The sequence below is a fragment of the Myxine glutinosa genome, chromosome 4 (genome assembly GCF_964187855.1).
Source record: "Myxine glutinosa chromosome 4, kmMyxGlut1.1, whole genome shotgun sequence".
Taxonomy (NCBI): domain Eukaryota; kingdom Metazoa; phylum Chordata; class Myxini; order Myxiniformes; family Myxinidae; genus Myxine; species Myxine glutinosa.
The window spans coordinates 216232994-216260512 of record NC_136264.1 but is presented as its reverse complement, the minus strand read 5'-3'; the positions used below and the strand labels follow the sequence as shown (position 1 = coordinate 216260512).

At 42.9% G+C, this 27519-nt stretch overlaps 1 protein-coding gene across 7 annotated transcripts in view; it reads left to right on the top strand.

Annotated features, from left to right (window-relative positions):
- The window catches only part of USP38 (ubiquitin specific peptidase 38), a 74320-nt gene that overhangs the window by 22820 nt on the left and 23981 nt on the right, over nt 1–27519 (top strand). For all 7 annotated transcript variants that reach the window (XR_013623283.1, XR_013623284.1, XM_068114417.2 and 4 more), the window contains exons 5-6: nt 10970–11105; nt 25338–25467. Coding sequence is in view for 5 of the 7 variants with exons in the window: in XM_068114417.2 (XP_067970518.2) it covers nt 10970–11105; nt 25338–25467 (266 nt within the window). In the remaining 2 variants the exon portion in view is untranslated. The remainder of the gene's footprint in view (nt 1–10969; nt 11106–25337; nt 25468–27519) is intronic.

Sequence of the window (27519 nt, the reverse complement as noted above, 5' to 3'; positions counted from 1 at the left end):
TCGGACGGCACATTTGAGAGCGTATTCATTTATTTCCTGTTGGCGTTAAACTATGTTTTAAAACTAATTAAAACTAATTTGCGATTCTTTCGCTTTGCGATGCGATTTGCGATTGCGTTAAACTCGCTCGGGCGTTAAACTATGTTTTAAAACTAATTAAAACTAATTTGCGATTCTTTCGCTTTCCTGCGCGTTTGTGCACGATATGGCGATTTCTTTACCAAACTCCGCAAGCCGTTCGCTTTGGACCAAACCATTTCATGTAAATAGAGGGGGGGGGGGGGGGGGGGGGTTGTCACCGTACTCGCAAGCCGTTCGCTTTGGACCAAACCATTTCATGTAAATAGATGGGGGGGATTGTCACCGTACTCGCAAGCCGTTCGCTTTGGACCAAACCATTTCATGTAAATAGAGGGGGGGGGGATTGTCACCGTACTCGCAAGCCGTTCGCTTTGGCTTTGCGAATGGACCAAACCATTTCATGTAAATAGAGGGGGGGGGGGGGGATATAATTTTAGATATATATATAGTACGGGCATGCCCTAGTATTTACAAACAGGATTCTCAAATCCGCAACAATATATATATATATAATTTTTTTTAATTTTTTTTTGACGAAGGTGGACAAAACCCGATGCCATCGTCAAGACCACTCTGAATCGTCAAGACCAAGTCAAGACCACAAGACGTGCTGCGTGCAGATTTATACAAGCAGGAGCAAGATAACCGATCGGGCCAGTGAGGCCTTTAACCTTTGATGAACCATCTGTCCCGAAACTTGCGATAAAAACTGGGATGAGAAGACAAAGGCGGCTGAGTTTGATTACTTCATCCATGAGATAATTTATGATTAAATTTGATGAACCTTCGTAATCCGTTCTCCCTTTGTGTCCAATCTAACAAGTAGGACGCGGAATAGCCGAAAGGCTTACGCATAATAGATTGTACAGACTCCGCGTGAAGTCTGGGCGTGTCAGTGTAAAGATTACGGATTACCGTGATCTAACTAGAAAAATACTACAAGTTATACTTTTATTTATATTAAGCAGTTAAGAATACGAGTTACCATGTCGTGATATAGGTTGCTTTTCCTGACATCGTCCCTTTGTTTCTAAAGAACCATGTTGCAGAAACATTTTTGATACAAGTAGAATTACAGGAGCCTCTTCGTCTTCGGCAGTGCATCTCTTTACGTCCTTTAGCGCCCAGAGCAGCTTCCAGCTCACACTTTCCCCAGCGTAGGCATCTTGCCATCGTCCACTCAAATCGTCGGACTGAAAACGTAAGACTATACAAAACCGAGACAAAGCTACACCCTCAATACTTAATATAGTGGTGGTAAAATTATCGCCAATCAGAACTGAAATGACGCTTGCATGATCGGCATCAATTTGCGGTGATGCATTCTCCAACGGCTCATTTTCCTGCTGTACTTGTGCAGTTATAGCATAGAGGAAATTCATGTCCTCCATGAGGAGGCAGCAATTCTTCGGGAGTCAGACCCAAAGCGAAGTGTTTGTAGAAACAAATAAAGAAAAACAGGAGCATCCAATTCCTGCACCCACGGGATTTTTGTAAACATCACAATCCAATTCATCAGTCAATCCGAGCCAGAGGAGTGCGAGGAGGCATCTTGATCTCGTGCAGCGGCCAACGCCATCGTTTGTTCTGGGTCTTTCCTTCGGTTTCCCGACTGCAAAGTACCTTCTCACACACACAAGCACAAGAGCTTTCATAAGAATCAGTAACAGCACAATCACAATGATCACTCCTATAGCGGTTAACACCCACGTTACTATTTTCCCACCCCAGATTGAAACCTAAGTCCTCGCGATCTAGCCTATCTCTGGTCAGGCCCAAGCCCACCTCCCTAATCTCGTCAATCGCCGCCTGAATGCCCTCCCGTGGGTCCGGGATCCAAGTGCAACATTTTCCTTCTATGATCCCACATACACCTCCCTGTTCAGCCAATAGCATGTATAGGGCTCCCCGGTTTTGCATCACAATGGTCCTCATTTCAGTTACTGTGTTTAGTAGTTCCTGATGGGCCTGTGCCATTTGGTTAGCCACCTTTTCTAGGGCCAAGGACAATTTATCCAAGCGATAGCTGTTCATTACCGTACCACAAAAGGGGCAGAAAAATCCCACTGCCTTCTCCCAACCATGGCCGTGTGGAGTGGTCTGCCCGTCCTGGTCCCACATGGCGTATCTCTTATGGCAGCCCCTAGATGGTATGTCCTATAACACCTGGCGTTTGTATCGACTCAACGAAGGGTATAAGTCCTGGACCTCTTTTGCCATCTCCAATTCAGGTGTTACCATGGCCAGGTAGCAACGTCCTCCCCACTGATCTGGTAAATAAGGGTATGCTTTATCTCCGCACACCCACATAGCCCCGTGGGGGGTGGGGGGGGAATCTGGCATCCCTTTAGACACTCTAAGTCTGTTGGGCCTCCCTGTGTGGTGAAGGCAATGGCTGTTATGGTGGTGGTGTTATCTCGAAGTGGTACCCTTAAGATCATGGGGCCGGTTATGTGTGCTGGTTTAGTTCCCAGTATTATGTATGTGCAGTTGGATATTCCAATTTCAAGCTTTCCTGATGCTTCCTGACAGACGACCCCCTTGACTTCTCGCACCCATACCGGTTTCGGCCTGGTGGAGGGGGAGGTTATGTGAATGGGGTTAATGAATTGTCTTTCACACTCGTGGTCCTGATTCACACCTTCCCTCTCGATTGTTGTAGCTATACAGGAGGGCCCCATGGGTCCAGAACACATCATTAAGGGAGTATGGTAGTGCGTGCATTTTGATACCCGCCCCTGAACTCTCTGGGAAGGGCATGCAGGACCAGCATCGGTCTTGCTCATAGATCCCCGTAATCTCCCTACTCACTCGCCAGTAGGTGTTTGATTCCCCCGGTTCCAAACTCGTTATCTCCCTCTATACTTTCTTTCTTAAAATTAATCTTTGCAGTTTCCTAATGACTGGCCGACCTCGCCTCCCACCTTGGACCATGCAGTACACGGCTAGGCTAGTGGAGTTGCCAAAGGCGACCTTAAATCCAACGAGAAGCAGCTGTGTCCCCATCGATAGCCTGGTTGTATCACCCGGGAAGTGTAATTTATGTGTAGCATTTCTATATGTTCCTGTTTTGGGGAGGAAGCGTACCACTCAAATACTGTCTGGGTGTTAAGGGGGAAAACCAATCGGCCCCCTCCATTGACCGTGGTTGTGTTTCTATGCAGGGGAGCAGCAGTTTTTCGCCATCCTCCACGGTCAATTCTCTGGGTGGCATGGGATTTCCCCATATCCCTCGTTCTTCCCACTTGGCGATGCAGATTGTGGGTTCTCTTCCTAGTAAATCCAGGCTGGGGCAACCATAGGTATCTCCCTTTGTGTCTTTGGCAAATAGGTTGGGAACGTTTGAGGTGACCCCTTGGGAGATTAAGCCTATCCCCCATGCCAGGGCCAATGTTCTACCCAGTAGCCCCATCTTTGGGTTCAGTGTGGAAGGCCAATTTACAGTGAGTAGCGTGTATCCAGGAAGTCTTACCCTTGCAGAAGACTGCGATTGGTGTGGTCAATAATACCTCCAGAGGCCCAATCCACCGTGGCTCGAGGGTGGTTTTCCTGGTGAAGTGTTTTACCAGTACCTGGTCACCCGCCTTGAAGTTGTGGATGGCGTGGTTTGTTTGTTTCGGCAATGCCTGTCTTACTCGTGCATGGATGCTGCGCGCCAGAATTGTTTTCCGAGCATCCAACAAACCATTATTCCAACAATTATTTTAAACAAACCAATTTTCTCTAATCCACCCTGCCCCCACCTGGGTCCTACTCTCAGCATATCATGCACCTGTTCACCATGCACCTGTTTACTGCACCTGCTTCGGCCTCTGGCTGTCTTATATTGTCTTACATTTTGTAGGGATCCATGGCGTTTCTCACCAATCGGTAAATGAGTTGTTCCAAAAATTGTAATTAAGTCCAATCCAAGGTCTCTCCACTTCAATCCTCCAGAATTTCCCAATATCTGCATTCAATTCTGAAACGAGTACAAAAAGTTTTAATTAAAACAAAAGCTGCGTCGATGTTACACAATGCCTAGATGCAGCTGTGCCTATAACATCGATGTTATAGGCACAGGACATTCCTATTGATTCGATTACATGATGTTATTTTTGTGCAAAGTGAAAATATATCTCGGCAATTTCCCGTGTGTGGCGACGAATTTTTAATATATCTCGGCATTTTCCCGTCTGTTATTTCAGGCGGTGTATGACTGACCATGCCGCGATTTAAAAAATATATATCTCGGCAATTTCCCGTGTGTGGCGACACGTGAACGAAGCTATGCTCCTCTCCACATTATTGTGACGACGTAAAAATTAAATATTTCATCGTGACGATTGTCATCAAATGGACGAATTTTTAATATATCTCGGCATTTTCCCGTCTGTTATTTCAGGCGGTGTATGACTGACCATGCCGCGATTTAAAAAAAAAAATATCTCAATGGACTTGAAGTTACAGGCCTTTGAGAATTCATTTCGTTCTATAAAGGGCAACTTTCATCGGATTTTCTTCCCGTTTTTTTTCAACCGAGTCTAAAACTATGTTAGCGACTGTGAAAAATGAAATGATATATCGAATTTGATTTGAAATAAAACTGTGTGAGAGAGGAAGACACCACGGGCCTACAAAACAGGCCTCAAAGCTATGCGAGTTAATAAAATGGTGGATATTTGTTTATATGAAGCCTCTCCCACAATGGGTGGAGCTATGGTTCCCAGAATGGGTGGAGCTTTGAGGTTTTGTCTTCTCTGCAAGAACAAGAACAACAACAACAACAACAACAGCAGAGGGCACTCTATTAGCAGCGTCTGCGACGCGGCTAAAAATGCCCTTTGACAAATAGCATTTTACAACTAGAATGGCACTCGGTGGTTGGCCACATCACTCAATGGTGAAGAATCACTTCAACAAAAATTTAATAATTCTCACATCCGAATCCAATCGTCTGTCCATGCGAAACACGCCACATTCCCGCCAAAAGCCCATCCAAAAGCCCTATCATGTGTCCAATCAACATTTGCACTGGTCCTCTCACCACAAGGTGAGCAGAAAATCAATCATTTCCTTGAAACCACCATTACGTCCCTTTTTTATTTATTTATTTATTATAAATAAAACAAATAAAAAATAACCTGGTCCGTTTATCAACCTGGAAGTTTTTGGTTTTTTTTGAAATGGAGTGCACGTGTCCTGTTTGCTCCCTCCTGGGTTGGTATGTCAGGAGATGCCCTCTGTTGACAATGTGATGTATGTATCAGGCGGTTTTACCTGCATATCTCACTGCAGTGTGCAGCCGACAGCACTTGGTAGTGGAGGCCACCTGGTAGACCGGCCCACCTTGGGTGGGGGCTGTGTTTCCTCCTGAAGTTCCTGATCAGAACCAAGTTACCTGTAAATGGACACTTTCGACAGTTTTCATTAGTTTTGCACATAAAGACAACACGTTATAATTCAGGTGGTGAACATTTACTCAGCACGCCTGCCAGCTGCCAGGCGCACCACCACCGCTGCCAAAAACCACGACATCCCTTTTCCCATTGCCCAGCAGCCACGATGCCTCCAAACCTCCAAAAAACCATACCAGTCTCCGTCGAACTGCGATGCCACAACCACAACCACGGCACCCATGACGTCATTTTCAACAACAAAGTTGACACCCATGCCACAACAAAGATCCGCAACCTCCTGGCCGATCAACATCTCCACACTCGCCACCCGGCGTTCTCCACACTTGAATGACATCGCACACCAGACATCGCACACCACAACACCTCAACGCGACCGCACGGCGCAATCAGCACCACCACCCACAGAATCGTGAAAGAACTCTGTCAATCCTTCTCGTTACACAAAACTGCCAGCCTCCAGCATTCCGGCCCCTTGATTCTGAAATCCACATCCAACCCACATGATCCCTCCAGCCAATCAATTTCACATCACAAAGATGGACGTTCGGGTGCCCCATTTGCTATAATTAGTTGGTATCTTTCACGAAGGGTATGTGATTTATCACCGGCACCCTTAATAGGTCTGCTTTCTCTCAATGAACTCGTCCTAATCCCATTACAAATCTCATTAAATCCCATTTCTTGTTAAGCAGGGTGACTCCATAACGTGTGCTCCATCCCTCGGATCGACGTTAAAACTGGGAATCCTATCTACTCCCAATATAGTTGGTGGACGAAAAAGATCCCAATTATCATTCACCAAGAGCAGGTGAGCTATTACCGGTATTCTGAACAAATTCTATATTCTGAATTCAATTCAGCAAATTCCAAATTTCTGCCCCAACTGTCGCTGCAACATTGCTAGCCCGGGCCGTTTCGTCCCTCCTTAGGCGACCTGGAGAGCGCAAGGCTCCCTGACTCCCCATGTCAATGCCGAGCTTGGTGTGGACGCCCGATCGACACAGGGAGATACAGGGCAGGTGACCCGTCCTCATGCGATTCCTCAACCCAAGCCTCCGAGAAGCCGGATTACAGACGCCCGCCACTGCGTCCGGCACCACGCCCGATATCTCGCACTGTACCAGTGCTTCCTGCCTCACGCGTGAACTCTAGCGATCTCCGAGCCTCCAGCAGGAGTACAGTACATTTCCGACGGCTGGTTACATCACCAGGATCGCACATTCAATCACATTGCCGCTCGGAGCGTCCAATCATTTCCGATTTCAATATTCATTAACAATGTGACAGCATTTATTTATTTATCACAATCGACCATCGCTCGACGCCGCAATCAATTTAAAGCAACACCGCGATCAATTGTGGCTCAATCCAATGGACACCACCAGCACGTCGACCCTTGGATAGACGTTAAAACCGGCATCTCTCAAACATAAAACATCCGGCACGGATTTCCCCGCACTTCAAGCAGGCGAAACCTAGCCCCAAATCCTCCGCACCTATCCACAGGCGAGGTCACAATCATCCGGCCAGCCGACATGCCGCATCCTGAGCACACCATAACCTCACGACACACTTTCGTGACTACTTTCTGCAGACCTTGTCCGCAAGATAAATCGATCGATATTTCAAAAAACAATAATAATAGCAATACTGACACGTTCTCGGGATTCGAACCCGTGCCCTTCAAGGTCTCCCATCCCTTGCATATAACCATTCGTCTACTCCAGAGATGAAAATCTCACACCAAAAACCGCCCAATAGGGTCCGCAATCCAACCCTAGCCGGAACACTCCACACACATCCCATGCCCCCAGGATCCCCAATCTCACCGATCCCACACAATCCCTCTCTGCAATACCTGATACGACTCCATCCACCCAAACGTCCATCCCTTTTCAGAAACCTATTATACACACTGCAAGGCCACTCCCCATCCTCACAAGCTGGCACGTCCTGACACAATCCCAGCGCACTACACATCGCCACCACAAATACTCACACCACGCGACCATCGGCACCCCGCACCGCTCGCACCTCCACACACCACGCACACCCAGTGGTGCTGCACACCCAGTGGTGTTGCCCACTTGCATTACTCGCACACCTACTCGCTCACTCGCACACCATGTGACCTGTCAAACACCCGAGCACACCTGTGTCACGCACAATCTTGTCTCCAGCACAATCCCGTCCAACAATCCCCATCCATATTCCCTCCGTACCACCCAAAATACTCACACCGCCACGCACCCACCCCGAGCCCACGAACGACACACAACCCCGCACCCATTTACACCTCCTTCATACAAAAGTACACACGAAGGAAGGAAAGCCACTATCGGACATCATGCATTAATTTATTCCACCAAAGATCATTCCATTCATGCCGTGGGGGGATGGGGGAGGGGTGGGGAGGGTTGCGAGGGGTTTTTTGGATGGGGTGACATGGTATGGTGGTCCAAGTGTGGAGGGGGAGGGGTATGGGGGGGGTGCTGCCACCGGGGGTACCACCAAGGGGGTATGGAGGGGTGGCGGGATCCTGTCCTGCTACATCCTGTCCTGTTTCAGTATCTACAAAATGAATCACTGGCATTAATCTCTGCCGGTTCATCTTTCCTTCTCCTGACCCTGGTCTCTACCTGACCTGACCTTGTAGTTTCCACTACCCTACCAAGCTAGCCTGCTTAGCAGTAGTTTTTCATTTTCCATGCTTCCAACTCAACTGGTGCACCTCAAGGAATTCCTCCCTTCTGGCCATTTCCCTCAGGGTATTTTGTCAGCACAGCCCATTTCTGAGAGCCTCACTTGGTGTGTTACCCATCTTCTCTCTGGCTGCCCTTCCTGGGTAAGTTATTGGTCCTTACCCGCAGCGCCCTTAAGCGTGCAGGACCTCTCAAACCCCCCTCTCTGACGTTCCCCGACCCTTTGGTTGGCAAATAACTCCACCACTTGGGGAAAAAGACCCCGCCTTTACAAATTTCGTAACTTTTGTTCGAGTCAGAGTGCAGACAACCCCAGATGGACACGTCTAAACTCGAGGGATGAGGCGGGCAGAATTCTAGTGCAATCCCGAGCTCAAAAAGGCCCACCTTTAGTCAAATGAGTGCCCAGCCGTGGCCTCGCCCGCTTCAGGTCCCTCGAGGATGCGTTCCGCTGAGGTTTCTGAGTCGCATCCTGTCTATGACGCCAAATGCTGGATCCAAACGACCGACTCCCGCACCACGGAGATGAAAACCCAGGTCCAGTCGCTTTCAGGTCAAAGAAACAGTGGTTTATTAAAAGCCAACCGAACACGGCCGTGGAGAGGAGATTTTGACGAAGGTGGACAAACCCGATGCCATCGCCAAGACCACTCTGAATACAAGACGTGCTGCACACAGATTTATACAAGCAGGATCAAGATAACCAATCGGGCCAGCGGGGCCTTTAACCTTTGATGAACCATCTGTCCTGAAACTTGCGATTAAAAACTGGGATGAGAAGACAAAGGCGGCTGAGTTTGATTACTTCATCCATGAGATAATTTATGATTAAATTCCATGAACCTTCGTAATCCATTCTCCCTTTGTGTCCAATCTAACAAGTAGGACGTGCCGCGCAGAAAAGCCGAAAGGCTTACGCATAATAGATTGTATGGACTCCGCGCGAAGTCTGGGCACGTCAGTGTAAAGATTAAGGATTACCGCGAGCTAACTAGAAAAATACTACAAGTTATACTTTTATTTATATTAACCAGTTAAGAATATGAGTTACCATGTCGTGATATAGGTTCGATTCCCGACATTTATATCGCAATACTTGGGAAGAAGTGAATACCCTTGGGAGTACCTTAACTGTGGTTTACCAAATCCATCATCTAGCCTATTTGACACATTCATCATGGGCAGCGATAGTGATACCTTCAAATCTACTCATTTGAATACTACCAGCACGTCAAGCAGATGCTCCACAAGTACGGACACCCCAGGTTCACCACTAGGCTCATCATCGGCATCTAAACTACATCCACAAGTTAGTGCATCAAACTTGCGCACCCTGGTCATCAACTTTCAGAGCATTTACACGAGGAGATCTGGAGCTTCATCGAAGCAACCAAACCCGGCATCATCATAGGATGTGAGATGTGGTTGAAGCCGGGAAAATGACAGGGCGAAATGAAGACAGGGGAGATGGCTTTGGCAGTCTTACTGGGTGTTACTACCAGTCTTAACAGTCAACAGATACCAACTGACAGTGAATCTGATTTCATTGTAATTAAAGTGATGAATGGTAACTGCAATGTTATGATTGGCTCCGTTTATCGACCACCGAGTAGTGACCAAAGCTACATGGGTAACCTCAATCAAGCCATTGAGGATCTGTGTCACTCAAACCCATGTACAGCTGTATAGATTGGCAGAGCCATGAATTCACCTGACATCAATTGGGAAATGGAACAGATCATCTCTCACCAATATAGACAGAGTTGCTAGGGTTAGTGACTCATACCCTGCAAACGTTGGCCCATTTGGGACTTGAACAGATTGTGAACCTTTCCACTAGGGGGGAGTAAACATCTTGGACGTTGTCACAACTAATCGCCCTTCCCTGTTCAAACAATGGGTCGGCATGCTTGGCCTTGGTGACCATGATGTGCTGTTCTTGGAGACGAGTGCCCAAACATAGACAGAAACCACCACACCGTAAAATCCTTCTTTGGAAACGAGCCGACCTCGGGAACATTCGGTCTAATGCCAAAGCATGGGCAGAACAATTTGTTAACCTTCACTCTACCTTAATGCCAGTGGAGGTTCTCGCTACTGAAACGCTGGGAAAAAAACAAAAAGTACCTTCCAAAACCAGCTCATCCAGATTCAGCCAATGTTGGTTTGATACATCAACTAAACACGTGCCGTAAGAATTCCCACGCATACAAGAAGAAGGCTAAGCCCCGCAACAGCAATAGACTGGCGTCATTACCACAGCATCAAGGAGAAAACGCAGAAGATCTGTCGCCAGACCTATAATAAATACCTGTCTGACATCATCAGTAGTGACCCAGATGGCAATAAGAAGTTATGGCAGTAGTGACCCAGATGCCACAGTGCAGTTATCTTCATGTTGATGAAGCAGCACTTACACTGAAGGAAAGGAAGGAAGGAGAACACAAACCACAGTCACGGTGATGCCAACTACGTGTTGTAAAAGATCCTTTTGCTTCTCGTATTTCACTCCATTTTACATCCTAATTGAGACTCGCAGATAGATATGCAATATGTTTGTGAAGTACACCATGTTCTCTTTTGATTACATCCATCAGCGAAGCGACAGGTATGCATGGCGAGTATGAATGAAATGTTAAAATAAAATGAGTGATGCACAGAAAGGACCCGAGACACCAGGTACAAGCACCTCAATGTATAATCCCACCTACGTAGACATCTTTTCTTCCCCATCTCTGTAACTAATTACCTGTACACATTTATCTCCCCATGCGTGACAATATACAGACTCCATGACCGAGCCTTGTATTGCACTCGCCAGCCTGGTCCAGCACATCCCCCCACCTATGACCTCCACACTCGCTCGCAGCCTTACCTCTGACCCTGGTATTAAGGACGCGAGTATGATTGCTGCCCTATGCAGGTGGGAAATTCATTACAACATTATTTATGCCTCATGTATAATTTAGCGGTTTCATGTTTGTTGGTAAAATTAAACTAAAGATATTAATTATATGATGTTTTAACTGCACTATCTTGATTGTGGAAAATTAATACTGTATAGAAGTAGCTCGCATAGTTTGTATTTTATTATCCCCATACTTTAAAAAAAACGGAATATTTCAATCTGCCCATCCTTCCATTTGGATGTCTTTCTGTCCATCAGGCTATCTGCTCCTAAACAGTTGGGCAGAAATTCAACAAACGTGGTAGTTATGATCACCACATGGCATCAAGGTGCAAGAACAATATCATTTTTGGCTCCGCCCTCTGATGCCCTGGGGCAGGGTCAAATACGAAAAAAATGCTTTTACTGGCACCTTTTAAAACATTTTTGAATGGAATTTGTATGTAAGCAATCAACATTGGTGGTCACATTAAATATGTAACTATTTTTTGGGATTTGACCCTGGTTATGCCCCAGGGAGTGGGGACTTTGGATCACAGGGGTCAAATCAGAAGATTATTTTAAATCAAAATTTTATATCAGGTCATTCCTGGTGGAACGTTTTGCCATCTTTAAACTTTACTTTAGCTGGGAAGTGGAGGGATTTCCGATGGTACGCCATCGACTTTGCTCTAGTTGTTGTACACCGCACCTTTCCTATTCCATCTCCAGGTATTGCAAATCGTCATTGCCGGGCACCGAAGGGGGCTCGGCAGTGACACACGCTGAAAGGGAGTACTCAGTTTTCACTCTGGTTGTTTTCTTTCTTGTTTTCTTGTTGTACACCGCACCTTTCCTATGCCATCTCCAGGCATTGCAAATCGTCATTGCTGGGCACCGAAGGGGGCTCGGCAGTGACGCATGCTGAAAGGGAGTACTCAGTTTTCACTCTGGTTTTCTTGTTTGTTTTCTTGTTTTCTTGTTTGTTTGTCCGGACGATATCTCAGCCATCCTTTGAGCTAGGAAGCTGAAATTTCGGCACAGTAGTGAGCAAGTCCTTTGTCAAAAAAATTTTGTTTTTTGAATAATCAATTAATTGAGGAGTTATTTAATTATTAGTGATTAATTAAGTACTTATTTAATGAATAAAATTTCCTTTCTCTTCTGACCATTAACTCAGGCACCTTTTGAGTTAGGAAGCTGATATTTGGACATGCCAATGACCAGGTTATTTGGCTGCAAAGGCTATTTTTGATTAATCAATTAGTCAATTAATCAATGAATCGATTAATCATTTAATTATTCGATTAATGACTAAAAAAATTATTTTTTTTAAGTTACAGATTCTGATGAAATGGTGGTGGTTTATGTGTTCTCTGACCGAATTGATTAATAATTTAATTTTTTTATGATTATTATTTATTTATTTTCGTTATTAATCATTTATTTATTTTCTTTCTCATTTGGCCAATATCTCAGGCACCTTTTGAGCTCGGAAGCTAATATTTGGACATGAGTGACCAAGTGATGTGGCTATCAAGGATATTTTTGATTTATTGATTAATCATTTAATCAATTAATTATTTATTGATTAATCGATTAATTATTTATTGATTAATCGATTAATTATTTAATTTTTTATTAATGAGTTATTTAATTAAATTTCTAAAAGACACATCTTCGGATGAAGCACGAGTGGTTTAGTTATGCTATTAGCCAATTGATTAAGAAAATATTTTGTGATAATCTTTTATGGATTTTAATTATACAATGAATCAATCAATTAGTGTACACCTCTCCCTCCCAATGCAGCCTCCATGAGCTGCACTGCAGTATTGCCGGGCGCCTAAGGCGCGCCGGCAATGCCGCGCCGTAGGATATTTAATTATTTGGCATGGGGGCGGTGTACTTTGAATGTATCTGTACTTGTTGTACACCGCTCCTTTCCTATGCCATCTCCAGGCATTGCAAATCGTCACTGCCGGGCACCGAAGGGGGCTCGGCAGTGAGGCACGCTGAAAGGGAGTACTCAGTTTTCACTCTGGTTGTTTGTTTGTTTGTTGTACACCGCTCCTTTCCTATGCCATCTCCAGGCATTGCAAATCGTCATTGCTGGGCACCGAAGGGGGCTCGGCAGTGACGCGCGCTGAAAGAGAGTACTCAGTTTTCACTCTGGTTGTTTGTTTGTTTTCTTTCTTTCTTTCTTGTTTGTTTGTCCGGGCGATATCTCAGCCATCCTTTGAGCTAGGAAGCTGAAATTTCGGCACAATAGTGAGCAAGTCCTTTGTCAAAAACGGTATTTTTTTTTTTTGATTAATCAATAAATTGAGGAGTTATTTAATTATTAGCGATTAATTAAGTACTTATTTAATTAATCAAATTTCCTTTCTCTTCTGACCATTAACTCAGGCACCTTTTGAGTTAGGAAGCTGATATTTGGACATGCCAATGACCAGGTGATTTGGCTGCAAAGGCTATTTTTGATTTATTAATTAATCGATTAATTATTTAATTATTCGATTAATGGCAAAAAAATGTTGTTTTTTTTAAGTTACAGATTCTGATGAAATAGTGGTAGTTTATGTGTTCTCTGACCAAATTGATTAATAATTTAATTTTTTTATGATTATTATTTATTTATTTTCATTATTAATCATTTATTTATTTTCTTTCTCATTTGGCCAATATCTCAGGCACCTTTTGAGCTGGGAAGCTAATATTTGGACATGAGTGACCAAGTGATGTGGCTATCAAGGATATTTTTGATTTATTGATTAATCGTTTCATCTATTAATTATTTATTGATTAATCGATTAATTATTTATTGAGTAATCAATTAATTATTTAATTTTTTATAAATGACTTCTTTAATTAAATTTCTAAAAGATACATCTTCGGATGAAGCACTAGTGGTTTAGTTATGCGATTAGCCAATTGATTATGAAAATATTTTGTGATAATCTTTTATTGATTTTAATTATACAATTAATCAATCAATTAGTGTACACCTCTCCCTCCCAATGCAGCCTCAATGAGCTGCACTGCGGTATTGCCTGGCGCCGGAGGCGCCCCGGCAATGCCACGCTGCAGCATATTTAATTATTTGGCATGGGGCGGTGTACTTTGAATGTATGTGTACTTGTTGTTTTCTTTCTTTCTTTCTTGTTTGTTTGTTTGTCCAGGCGATATCTCAGCCATCCTTTGAGCTAGGAAGCTGAAATTTCGGCACAATCGTGAGCAAGTCCTTTGTCAAAAACGGTATTTTTTGTTTTTTGATGAATCATTTAATTGAGGAGTTATTTAATTATTAGCGATTAATGAAGTACTTATTTAATTAATCAAATTTCCTTTCTCTTCTGACCATTAACTCAGGCACTTTTTGAGTTAGGAAGCTGATATTTGGACATGCCAATGACCAGGTGATTTGGCTGCAAAGGCTATTTTTGATTTATTAATGAATCAATTAATCGATTACTTATTTAATTATTCGATTAATGACTAAAAAAATTTTTTTTTTTAAGCTACAGATTCTGATGAAATGGTGGTGGTTTATGTGTTCTATGCCCGAATTGATTAATAATTTAATTTTTTCATGATTATTATTTATTTATTTTCATTATTAATCATTTATTTATTTTCTTTCTCATTTGGCCAATATCTCAAGCACGTTTTGAGCTCCGAAGCTAATATTTGGAGATGAGTGACCAAGATGTGGCTATCAAGGATATTTTTGATTTATTGATTAATCATTTAATCAATTAATTGTTTATTGATTAATCGATTAATTATTTCTTGATTAATCAATTAATTATTTTTTTATTTATTAATGAGTTATTTAATTAAAATTCTAAAAGATACATCTTCGGATGAAGCACTAGTGGTTTAGTTATGCTATTAGCCAATTGCTGAAGAAAATATTTTGTGATAATCTTTTATTGATTTTAATTGTACAATTAATCAATCAATTAGCATACACCTGAGCCTGGTGTTGGCTTAGCGGTTAGGGTGCTGGCTTGGGATCATAGGATCCTGGGTTCGAATCCCGGTCGATCGCTGAATTAACGCCAGGGGGGTTGACTCAGCCTGTCATCCTTCCAAGGTCAGCAAATTGAGTACCAGCTTGCTGGGATGAATGATCCCGGTGTGTACCCCGGTTTAGAATAGGTACACCGTATCCCTGCGCATCGTAAGAGCGTGACCAAGGGTTGGCGTCAGGAAGGGCATCCGGCCATAAAAACATTGCCTCAAACAGGGAACCATGATTGTCATGGGGCCCGCAAGGCTAACCCCCCACTCTAGCGGGGAAAATGGCCTTAAAACGATCATTCATTCATTCATTCTCCCTCCCAATGCAGCCTCTATGAGGTGCACTGCGGTATTGTCGGGCGCCAGAGGCGCCCCGGCAATGCCGTGCTGTAGGATATTTAATTATTTGGCATGGGGGCGGTGTACTTTGAATGTATCTGTACTTGTACACCGCACCTTTCCTCTGCCATCTCCAGGCATTGCAAATCGTCATTACCGGGCAGTGACGCATGCTGAAAGGGAGTACTCAGTTTTCACTCTGGTTGTTTGTTTAGTTGCTTGCTTTCTTGTTTGTTGTACACTGCACCTTTCCTATGCCATCTCCAGGCATTGCAAATCGTCATTGCTGGGTACCGAAGGAGGCTCGGCAGTGACGCACGCTGAAAGGGAGTACTCGGTTTTCACTCTGGTTGTTTGTTGTACACCGCTCCTTTCCTATGCCATCTCCAGGCATTGCAAATCGTCATTGCCGGGCACCAAAGGAGGCTCGGCAGCGACGCACGCTGAAAGGGAGTACTCAGTTTTCACTCTGGTTGTTGTACACCGCACCTTTCCTATGTCATCTCCAGGCATTGCAAATCGTCATTGCTGGGCACCGAAGGGGGCTCGGCAGTGACGCACGCTGAAAGGGAGTACTCGGTTTTCACTCTGGTTGTTGTACACCGCTCCTTTCCTATGCCATCTCCAGGCATTGCAAATCGTCATTGCTGGGCACCGAAGGGGGCTCGGCAGTGACGCACGCTGAAAGAGAGTACTCAGTTTTCACTCTGGTTGTTTGTTTTCTTGCTTTCTTTGTTTGTTTGTTTGTTTGTTTGTCCGGGCGATATCTCAGCCATCCTTTGAGATAGGAAGCTGAAATTTCGGGACAACAGTGAGCAAGTCTTGTCAAAAACGGTATTTTTTGTTTTTTGATTAATCAATTAATTGAGGAGTTATTTAATTATTAGCGATTAATTAAGTACTTATTTAATTAATCAAATTTCCTTTCTCTTCTGACCATTAACTCAGGCACCTTTTGAGTTAGGAAGCTGATATATGGACATGCCAATGACCAGGTGATTTGGCTGCAAAGGCTATTTTTGATTTATTAATTAATCAATTAATCGATTAATTATTTAATTATTCGATTAATGACAAAAAAAAATTTTTTTTTTAAGTTACAGATTCTGATGAAATGGTGGTGGTTTATGTGTTCTCTGACCGAATTGATTAATAATTTAATTTTTTTATGATTATTATTTATTTATTTTCATTATTAATCATTTATTTATTTTCTTTCTCATTTGGCCAATATCTCAGGCACCTTTTGAGCTGGGAAGCTAATATTTGGACATGACAGTGACCAAGTGATGTGGCTATCAAGGATATTTTTGATTTATTGATTAATCATTTAATCGATTAATTATTTATTGATTAATCGATTAATTATTTATTTATTATTCATTTAATTATTTATTTTTTTATTAATGACTTAAATTAAATTTCTAAAAGATACATCTTCTGATGAAGCACTAGTGGTTTAGTTATGCTATAAGCCAATTGATTATGAAAATATTTTGTGATAATCTTTTATTGATTTTAATTATACAATTAATCAATCAATTAGCGTACACCTCTCCCTTCCAATGCAGCCTCAATGAGCCGCGCTGTAGGATATTTAATTATTTGGCATGGGGGCGGTGTACTTTGAATGTACCTGTACTTGTTTGTTTTCTTGTTTTCTTGTTTTCTTGCTTTTTGGTTTTCTTTCTTGTTTGTTTGTTTGTCCGGGCGATATCTCAGCCATCCTTTGAGCTCGGAAGCTGATATTTTGGCAAAAGAGTGAGCAAGTCCCTCGTCAAAAAAGGTATTTTTTGTTTTTTGAATAATCAATTAATTGAGGAGTTATTTAATTAATTAAATTTCATTTCTCTTTTGACCATCAACTCAGGCACCTTTTGAGTTAGGAAGCTGATATTTGGACATGCCAATGACCAGGTGATTTGGCTGCAAAGACTATTTTTGATTTATTAATTAATCAATTAATCAAGTAATCGATTAATTATTAATTATTCGATTAACGTGTGGCCTTGAATGGGTTTCTCTCATCTCCTCTTCCTGTTCAGGCTGGAGTTCCACAAGGCAGTGTTCTGGGCCCTGTGCTTTTTCTGGTCTTCATCAATGATCTCTCTGACTCTCTTGAAAATCCTCTCTATCTCTTTGCTGATGACTCTACTCTCTGTCACTCCATTCTTCATCCCTCAGATCGGCAGTCTGCAGCCTCCTCACTCTCTGCAGACCTGGACAAAATCAGACTGGGCAAACAAGTGGAACATGTCTTTCAATCCTAACAAATCTCACACTCTTACGATGTCTCTCCGAAAAGACCGACTGGACAACCCTCCCATCCACTTTCTGAATAATCCTCTCCAAGAAGTTCTGTCACTCAAGCTTTTGGGTCTCACTATCTGCCATGATCTTTCCTTGGAAAACCACATTTCAAATCTAGCCTCCAAAGCCAGTCGCCGACTGGGCATTCTCCGTCGTGCGAAGTCCTTCCTTGGCACACCTGAGCTCCTCACCACATACAAGGCTTTCATCCGCAGCTCAGTGGAATACTGCTCTCCCCTCTGGGCTGGTGCTCCTGCCTCACACCTAGCTCGTCTTCACGCTGTTGAAACCAAAGCATTCAGAATCATTGGAATCTCCCGCGATGAAGCTAACTCCAAGGGCCTTTCACTCACTCACTCACCGCAAGCAGGTTGGTGGTCTTGCCGTCTTCTACCGACTCCTCTCTGACCTTGCCCTCCCCAGCTCTCTCTGGGCTCTGTCCCGCAAATATTCCTACAGGTCGCCCAAGATCTGCCTGCAACCCTCTTATGGTCAAACTGCCAAAATCAAGACTCTCTGCTCACCTTCACTCCTTCATTCCTCTTTTTTCCCACCTCTGGAACAAACTCCCTCACTCTCTTCAATCCCACTCCACCCTCCAGGTCTTTAAAACAGCTGTTCACCACCATCTCTTATCTTCCCCCATCCAAAACCTTGATCTTTTCTACCCCCGCTAATTTCACCCCAGTTCCACTTTTTTGAAATACCAACTTCTGTCCTGGAAGTCCTTGGTGTCCTTGTGTTTTACACTTCTCCCTCCCCCCCCCCCCCCCCCCCTTCCCACGCCTCCTCCCCCCAAGCCCTCTCCCTTCCACACATCTCCCTGCTCTCAAATGTTGTGTTGTGTGCTTTCCCTTCTCTCCCCATCTTGTTTTCCGCTCCCTCTTTTTATATATTTTGTTTGTCTGGTTGATTTGTTTGTGAAGTAAATGTTAGCTTTCACAAGCCTCGATTCAGTATACAAAACAAAAAAAAATTGACTAAAATTTTTTTTCTTAAAGTTACAGATTCTGATGAAATGGTGGTGGTTTATGTGTTCTCTGACCGAATTGATTCATAATTTAATTTTTTTATGATTATTATTTATTTATTTTCATTATTAATCATTTATTTATTTTCTTTCTCATTTGGCCAATATCTCAGGCACCTTTTGAGCTCGGAAGCTAATATTTGGACATGAGTGACCAAGTGATGTGGCTATCAAGGATATTTTTGATTTATTGATGAATCAATTAATCGATTAATTATTTAATTATTCGATTAATTACAAAAAAAAAGAAAAAAAAGTCACACATTCTGATGAAATGGTGGTGGTTTGTGTGTTCTGTGACAGAATTGATTAATAATTTAATTTTTTAATGATTTTTTTTTTTTTTTTTCATTATTAATCATTTATTTATTTTCTTTCTCATTTCGCCAATATCTCAGGCACCTTTTGAGCTGGGAAGCTAATATTTGGACATGACACTGACCAAGTGATGTCGCTATCAAGGATATTTTTGATTTATTGATTAATCATTTAATCGATTAATTTATTTATTGATTAATTAATTAATTATTTATTGATTAATCAATTAATTATTTAATTTTTTATTAACTACATTTAATTAAATTTTAAAAGATACATCTTTGGATGAAGCACTAGTGGTTTAGTTATGCTATGAGCCAATTGATTAAGAAAATATTTTGTGATAATCTTTTATTGCTGCTCTTCTTCTGCTCCAATCGGTTCTTCTGATCATGTGCTTGTCAAAGTGGACATCTCTCTGGCCATTCTCAGAGAGCCTCCTCAGCATCGACGAGTCTGGCATTTCACTCAGGCCGACTGGGAAGGTCTTCAAGCAGCCATCAATCGTCTGGATTGGTCTCCCATCTCCACTGCGTCTGACATCAATTCTTCCTGGGAATTCCTCCAAAGCAAACTGCTCTCATGCACAGATTTATCCCATCTCGTCTTCAGTTGTCTTACCCTTCCTCCCGTCCATGGTACACTGAATCTTGTGGTGAGGCAGTTGCCCTGAAACAACTTGCCTTTGCCTCTTGGAAGGCTAATCCAACTGAAGGCAATCTCAGTTCCTTCCACCAAGCTCGGAACAAGTGTGTGTCTACCCGCAGGAGTGCCAGGAAGCACTATCTCTCCACACTCAAGAATGAACTCTCAAACCTGTCTCCTTCCTCCAAATCCTGGTGGCATCTGGTCAAATCTGTTTCTGGTGTTTGTTCCCCCTCCATCCCCTCCCTTACCTCAAATGGCCACAGTTGACATCGCACGTGACAAAGCCGAATGCCTCAACTCTGTGTTTGCCTCAAAATCTTTCGTCCCAAACCCATCTCTCTCTGTTCCCACCTTTCCCAGTCGAACCCAACTGCTCCTGGACTCTGTGTCCTTCTCTCCTGACAAGGTGGAGGAGTTTTTGTCTAACCTCGACTGATTCTGCAACTGGACCAGACGGCATCAGCCCACGGGTCCTAAAATCCTGCTCTGCCGCTCTATCTCACCCTCTCTCTGTTCTTTTCACCCTCTCTTTTGCTCAAGGTCATCTGCCAGCATCCTGGAAATCGGCAAACATCACCGCTTTACACAAAAAGGTGCAAAAACAGATCCTTGCAACTACAGACCAATCAGTCTGCTCCCAATTATCAGCAAAGTCATGGAATCCATCATTGCTTCGGATATGAAATCTTTCCTCTTCTCCAATGGCTTGATCTCTGATCATCAATTTGGTTTCAGGCCAGGTCACTCTACTCTGGACATGCTGCTTCTGCTGTCTCAACAATGGATGGAGGTCCTCAATGCCAAACAGGAAATCAGAGCTGTCTCCCTTGACATATCACGTGCCTTCGATACGGTCTGGCACCCCGCTCTGCTCACCAAACTCTCCTCCTATGGTATCCATGGAAATCTCCATGCATGGCTTGCGGACTTCCTCTCTGGTCATAGTCAACGTGTGGCTCTGAATGGATTTCTCTCATCTCCCCTTCCTGTTCAGGCTGGAGTTCCCCAAGGCAGTGTTCTGGGCCCTGTGCTTTTTCTGGTCTTTATCAATGATCTCTCCGACTCTCTGGAAAATCCTCTCTATCTCTTTGCTGATGGCTCCACTCTCTGCCGCTCCATTCCTCTTCCCTCAGATCGGCAGTCTGCAGCCTCCTCACTCTCTGAAGACTTGGACAAAATCACAGACTGGTCAAACAAGTGGAACATGTCTTTCAATCCTGACAAATCTCACACTCTTACTATGTCTCTCTGAAAAGATCGACTGGACAACCCTCCCATCTACTTTCTCAACAATCCTCTCCAAGATGTTCTGTCGCTCAAGCTTTTGGGTCTCACTATCTGCCATGATCTTTCTTGGGAAAACCACATTTCCAAGCTGGCCTCCAAAGCCAGTCGCCGACTGGGCATCCTCCGTCGTGCGAAGTCCTTCCTCGGCACACCTGAGCTCCTCACCACATACAAGGCTTTCATCCGCAGCTCAATGGAATACTGTTCTCCCCTATGGGCCGGTGCTCCTGCCTCACACCTAGCTCGGCTTCACGCTGTTGAAACCAAAGCTTTCAGAATTATTGGAATCTCCCGCGATGAAGCTATCTCTGAGGGCCTTTCACTCACTCACCGCAGGCAAGTAGGTGGTCTCTCTGTCTTCTACCGACTCCTCTCCGGCCTTGCACCCCCAGCTCTCTCTGTGCTCTGTCCCGCAAATATTCCTCCAGGTCGCACAAGATCTGCCAGCAACCCTCTGATGGTTAAACTGCCGAAATCTCGGCTCTCTGCTCACCTTCACTCTTTCATTCTTCTTTTCTCCCGCCTCTGGAACAAACTCCCTCTCTCCCTTCAATCCCACTCCTCCCTCCAGGTCTTTAAAACAGCTGTTCACCACCATCTCTTATCTTCCCCCATCCAAAACCTTGATCTTTTCTACCCCCGCTAATTCACCCCAGATCCACCTTGTTTGAAATTCCAACTTCTTTCCTGGAAGTCCTGGCAGTGTCCATATGTTTTATACCTCTCCAAAACCCACCCCCCCCCCCCTTCCCATGCCCCCCTCCAAAGCCCTCTCCCTCTCACAGATCTCTCGATGTCTCCATGTCTCTCGGTCCTTGCTCTCAAATGTTGTTTGTGGCCTTCCCCCTCTCTCCCCATCTTGTCTACCGCTCCCGATGTTATATGTTTTATGTGTTGGTTTATCTTTCTGTGTGATTAATGTTCGCTCTTTCACGAGCCTCGATCTTGTATACAAAATACAAAAAAATAAAAATAAAAATTTTTTGATTTTTATTATACAATTAATCAATCAATTAGCGTACACCTCTCCCTCCCAATGCAGCCTCTATGAGCTGCACTGCGGTATTGCCGGGAGCCAGAGGCGCCCCGGCAATGCCGCGCTGTCGGATATTTAATTATTTGGCATGGGGGCGGTGTACTTTGAATGTATCTGTACTTGTTTGTTTGTTTTCTTGCTTTCTTCTTTGTCCGGGCTTTATCTCAGCCATCCTTTGAGCTCGGAAGCTGAAATTTTGGCGCAAAAGTGAGCAAGTACTTTGCCAAAAAACTCTTTTTTTTTCTTTTTTTTGATTAATCAATTAATTGATGAGTTATTTAATTATTAGTGATTAATTAAGTACTTATTTAATTAATTACATTTTCTTTCTCTTCTGACCATTAACTCAGGCACCTTTTGAGTTCGGAAGCTGATATTTGGACATGCTAATGACCAGGTGATTTGGCTGCAAAGGCTATTTTTGATTTATTCATTAATCCATTAATCGATTAATTATTTAATTATTCGATTAATGATTTTTTTTTAAAAATTGTTACAGATTCTGATGAAATGGTGGTGGTTTATGTGTTATATTAGCGAATTGATTAGTTATTTCATTTTTTTATGATTATTATTTCTTTATTTTCATTATTAATTATTTAGTTATTTTCTTTCTGATCTGGGCAATATCACGGGCACCTTTTGAGCTAGGAAGCTAATATTTGGACATGACAATGACCAAGTGATGTGGCTTCAAGGGATATTTTTGATTTATTGATTGATCACTTAATATATTCATTACTTATTGATTAATCAATTCATTTAATTTTTTTAATTAATGCCTTATTTAATTAAATTTCTAAAAGATACATCTTTGGATGAAGCACTCGTGGTTTAGTTATGCTATTAGCTAATTAATGAAGAAAATATTTTGTGATAATCTTTTATTGATTTTAATTATACAATTAATCAATCAATTTGCGTACACCTCTCCCTTCCAATGCAGCCTCAATGAGCCGCACTGCGGTATTGCCGGGCGCCGGAGGCACCACGGCAATGCCGCGCTGTAGGATATTTAATTATTTGGCATGGGGGCGGTGTACTTTGAATGTATATGTACTTTGTTTGTTTTTGTTTTCTTTCTTGTTTGTTTGTCCGGGCTTTATCTCAGCCATCCTTTGAGCTCGGAAGCTGAAATTTTGGCGCAAAAGTGAGCAAGTACTTTGTCAAAAAAGTTTTTTTTTTTTTTTGATTAATCAATTAATTGAGGAGTTATTTAATTATTAGTGATTAATTAAGTACTTATTTAATTAATTACATTTTCTTTCTCTTCTGACCATTAACTCAGGCACCTTTTGAGTTCGGAAGCTGATATTTGGACATGCTAATGACCAGGTGATTTGGCTGCAAAGGCTATTTTTGATTTATTCATTAATCCATTAATCGATTAATTATTTAATTATTCGATTAATGATTTTTTTTTTTAAATTGTTACAGATTCTGATGAAATGGTGGTGGTTTATGTGTTATATTAGCGAATTGATTAGTTATTTCATTTTTTTATGATTATTATTTCTTTATTTTCATTATTAATTATTTATTTATTTTCTTTCTGATCTGGGCAATATCACGGGCACCTTTTGAGCTAGGAAGCTAATATTTGGACATGACAATGACCAAGTGATGTGGCTTCAAGGGATATTTTTGATTTATTGATTGATCACTTAATATATTCATTACTTATTGATTAATCAATTCATTTAATTTTTTTAATTAATGCCTTATTTAATTAAATTTCTAAAAGATACATCTTTGGATGAAGCACTCGTGGTTTAGTTATGCTATTAGCCAATTAATGAAGAAAATATTTTGTGATAATCTTTTATTGATTTTAATTATACAATTAATCAATCAATTTGCGTACACCTTTCCCTTCCAATGCAGCCTCAATGAGCCGCACTGCGGTATTGCCGGGCGCCGGGGGCACCACGGCAATGCCGCGCTGTAGGATATTTAATTATTTGGCATGGGGGCTGTGTACTTTGAATGTATCTGTACTTGTGTTTGTTTGTTTTTCTCAAATAATGACCAGGATTTCATTTTGGCCAACTCGAGATTGTGAATCCATTTCCTTCCTGATAGTCAGTCTTATCTACACCTGACAAGTTATGCTTGCTGAACTGTGATGTATCTTGTAAAAGGGGGCATATACAGAGGTGGAAGGAGAGTGAGAGAGGCAAATTGAGAAAAACAAAAGAGGTGTATGGATAGGAAAATAAATAAAGATATGTCAGTTGAGTAGAAAAGTTGAATTAAGGGATATCGCATAGAAAGGCAAGTGTGCATGTGTGCGTACAGTCAGAGGTTCTTTATTGTCCCCCGTCGCACCGCGGAGCGAAAGGGGGACTATGTTTTGTCCGTGCGTGCGTGCGTAAGCGAAGGACTGAATTCTAATTTGGTGTGGGTGCAACCTACGTCAAAATCCAAGATGACCGCCGCCATGTATGTCTGAACCTTGTGAGCGAAATATCTTGAAAAATAAACGAACTACTAACTTCTAATCTGGTGTGTGGGTGTATCTGGGCATAAGGAAGAACGCTATTGAAAATTGGGTCGCCACGTCAAAATCCAAGATGGCCACCACCATATATTTGTCTGAACCTTGTGAGCGAAATATCTTGAAAAATAAGCAAAGTACCAACTTCTAATCTGGTGTCTGGGTGTATCTAGGCATAAGGAAGAACGCTATTGAAAATTGGGTCGCCACGTCAAAATCCAAGATGGCCACCACCATATATTTGTCTGAACCTTGTGAGCGAAATATCTTGAAAAATAAATGAACTACTAACTTCTAATCTGGTGTCTGGGTGTATCTAGGCATAAGGAAGAACACTATTGAAAATTGCGTCGCCACGTCAAAATCCAAGATGGCCACCACCATATATTTGTCTGAACCTTGTGAGCGAAATATCTTGAAAAATAAATGAACTACTAACTTATAATCTGGTGTCTGGGTGTATCTAGGCATAAGGAAGAACGCTATTGAAAATTGGGTCGCCACGTCAAAATACAAGATGGCCGCCTTGCGTCTTCCACTTTGTCAACTCGCATCACTTAACCAACGGGGGACCTAGGCGTAACACTTGTTTGTTTTTGTCTTCCCCGAGCTTCACTCTTGTCGAGTTATGGTTAAATTGACAGTGGAGTAGTGGGACAACAACGACAACAACAAATTGGTATGTGATTTGTAAATAGCCCCAATTCTCACTATTTTTCCTTTCTATCAAACTATTTTCTCAGCATTTGAGCATCATTCTTCTCTTGTGTTTGACAGGATGATTGATTGGCTGTCATGGCCACTGGCACCACGTGTCGACACCTGGATTATTACCTTGCTAAAGGGTGTGGCTGCTGCTAAAAGGTTCTTGGTTCTGATCAATGTCACACTTTTCAAGATTGAGCAGGTAGGCATGCAGGGCAGTACCATTCTTTTGACTGACAGCATTAAACTTTTCAACACCATTTTTTTGCAGAGATTGTTTTTTCTTTGCAGGAACAAGGCTCATGGAAGAGCAAGGTAGAACTGACAGTGGGACAAGCATCAAGAGAATGCATAAACACGACACGACAAGATGGAAGGGAGGAATTACTGAAACTAGCACGCAAGTTTGTTAGGTTAGGAAATGTTAATAATGGGGTAATAAAGATCATGGGTTGGAATGGGGGGGGACAGGAGGTTGTGCTACACTGCCTGCTTGAAGCCCTCGAGGGAAAAGTGGGAAAGGAACACCTCTGGAAGGGAAAGTGGGAAAGGAACACCTCTGGGAGAAGAGAGCAATAAGACTGACATGTGCACATTGTGCAGTCAGCTTGGATTTTGGAAGTTCAACTTGGAAGCAGTTACTGGAAGAACGTGTGCATCCTGCGATAGATAGGGAGAGTTGGAAGACTGAGCAGATGGATCAATATCAGAAAAGAGATGGTAGAAAACAGGAAGACCACTGCTTTGCCTGCAGTGCAAAAGCCACAGAACTTGTGCTTCGGCCTCACGGGAGATGAAAAAAAAATTGAGCTTCAGATTCCACGTAATCCAGGAAAAACAGGTGTGATGTTGGGACGCCAGTCCATAGTCCATATCACAGAGCGGTCCTCCACTGAGCTACAGATAAAGGGTTTGTGGACTGTAGTAGCTCGAATTTTCCAAGGGAAGACGAGGATCGATTGAGAATGCCCAATCTGTAGCTGGCATTGGAGGGAGGTTTGGCTATGTTGTCAGCCCAGTAAAGGTCAGGGCTGATAGTGAGGCCGAGATGTTCAAGAGACCGAACTTCTTCCCATGGCTGAACATGGAAATAGACAGGCGGGTTAATTTTAACAATACTTTCAGAGTAAGATGATGGCGAGATGTTCCAGGATTGAAAGACACGTTACATTTATCAGACCAGAATCTAATCACTTCTACATCAGCAGAGAGGGGTGCAGATGCTGTCATTTTAGCAGTGGGGCGCAGTGTGGAGTCTGGAAAAAGGAAGAGAGTTTTTCCAAAGCATCAGGTAGGTCATTTATACAGATGAGGAACAAGACTGGGCCCAATAATGCCTTGGGGAACTCCAGCTTCCACTCGTAGAAGGGAGAAGAGGGTTCCACTGATAGCTACACATTGACTGCATGAGGGAAATCATAAATCCAGGAATGAAGGTGTACTTTTATGCGAAAGGCACGAGATATGTCCAGGGAGACCATTTTAACCTGGGGTTGAGGGTCTCCAACCATTGCTGAGAGAGGAGCAGCAGCAAATCCAGAGTTGAATGACTGGGTTGGAATTCAAACTGATGGTCAAAGATCAAACTTGGAAAACAGGAAAGAGTTAACATTAGAAGCAATGATGGATTCCAAGACTTTGCTTGTAATTGGAAGCAATCTCACTGTCCTATAGTTGGTTTGGTCTGCTTTTGCACCCTTGTGGATGAGATGATGAGCTTTTGCACCCCTGTGGAAAAACACATTGTTTTATGTGTCTGTTTATGGTTTTTGTGTTTCATGTGCTAATGTGTGTTTCATGTGCTAATGTGTGTTTAATGTGCTAGCTCTTACACGAGCCTCAATCTTGTATACAAAAAAAAAAGAAAAAAAAAAAGAGTGGGGTTTGCTGACTTCCATGCAGAGGGGAGGCAGCCAAAGGAGGACAGAATTAATAGGACAGATAAAGAGGGGACAATAACGGCAAAGCAGTACTGTATTTGAGAACGTGGGCACCGATGCCAAATATGCTTGTCGTCGAGACCAGACAGAATTTTCTCTTCCTTCCAGGGTGAGAAGAACATAGAGTCCGGTAGACAGTGTGCACGATATGGAGAGGAATGCGATGAATTGGGTCCATCAGGTTTGGAGGCAAAGGGGTGTGGCTCGCGCAGCAGGGCAGTGGTGTGGGATACAGACTAGGAAGTGTTAATGGTCGTGTGCTGTCATTTTATAAAGACCGGGCTACTCATGATCCCCAATTCTGATAAACAAAG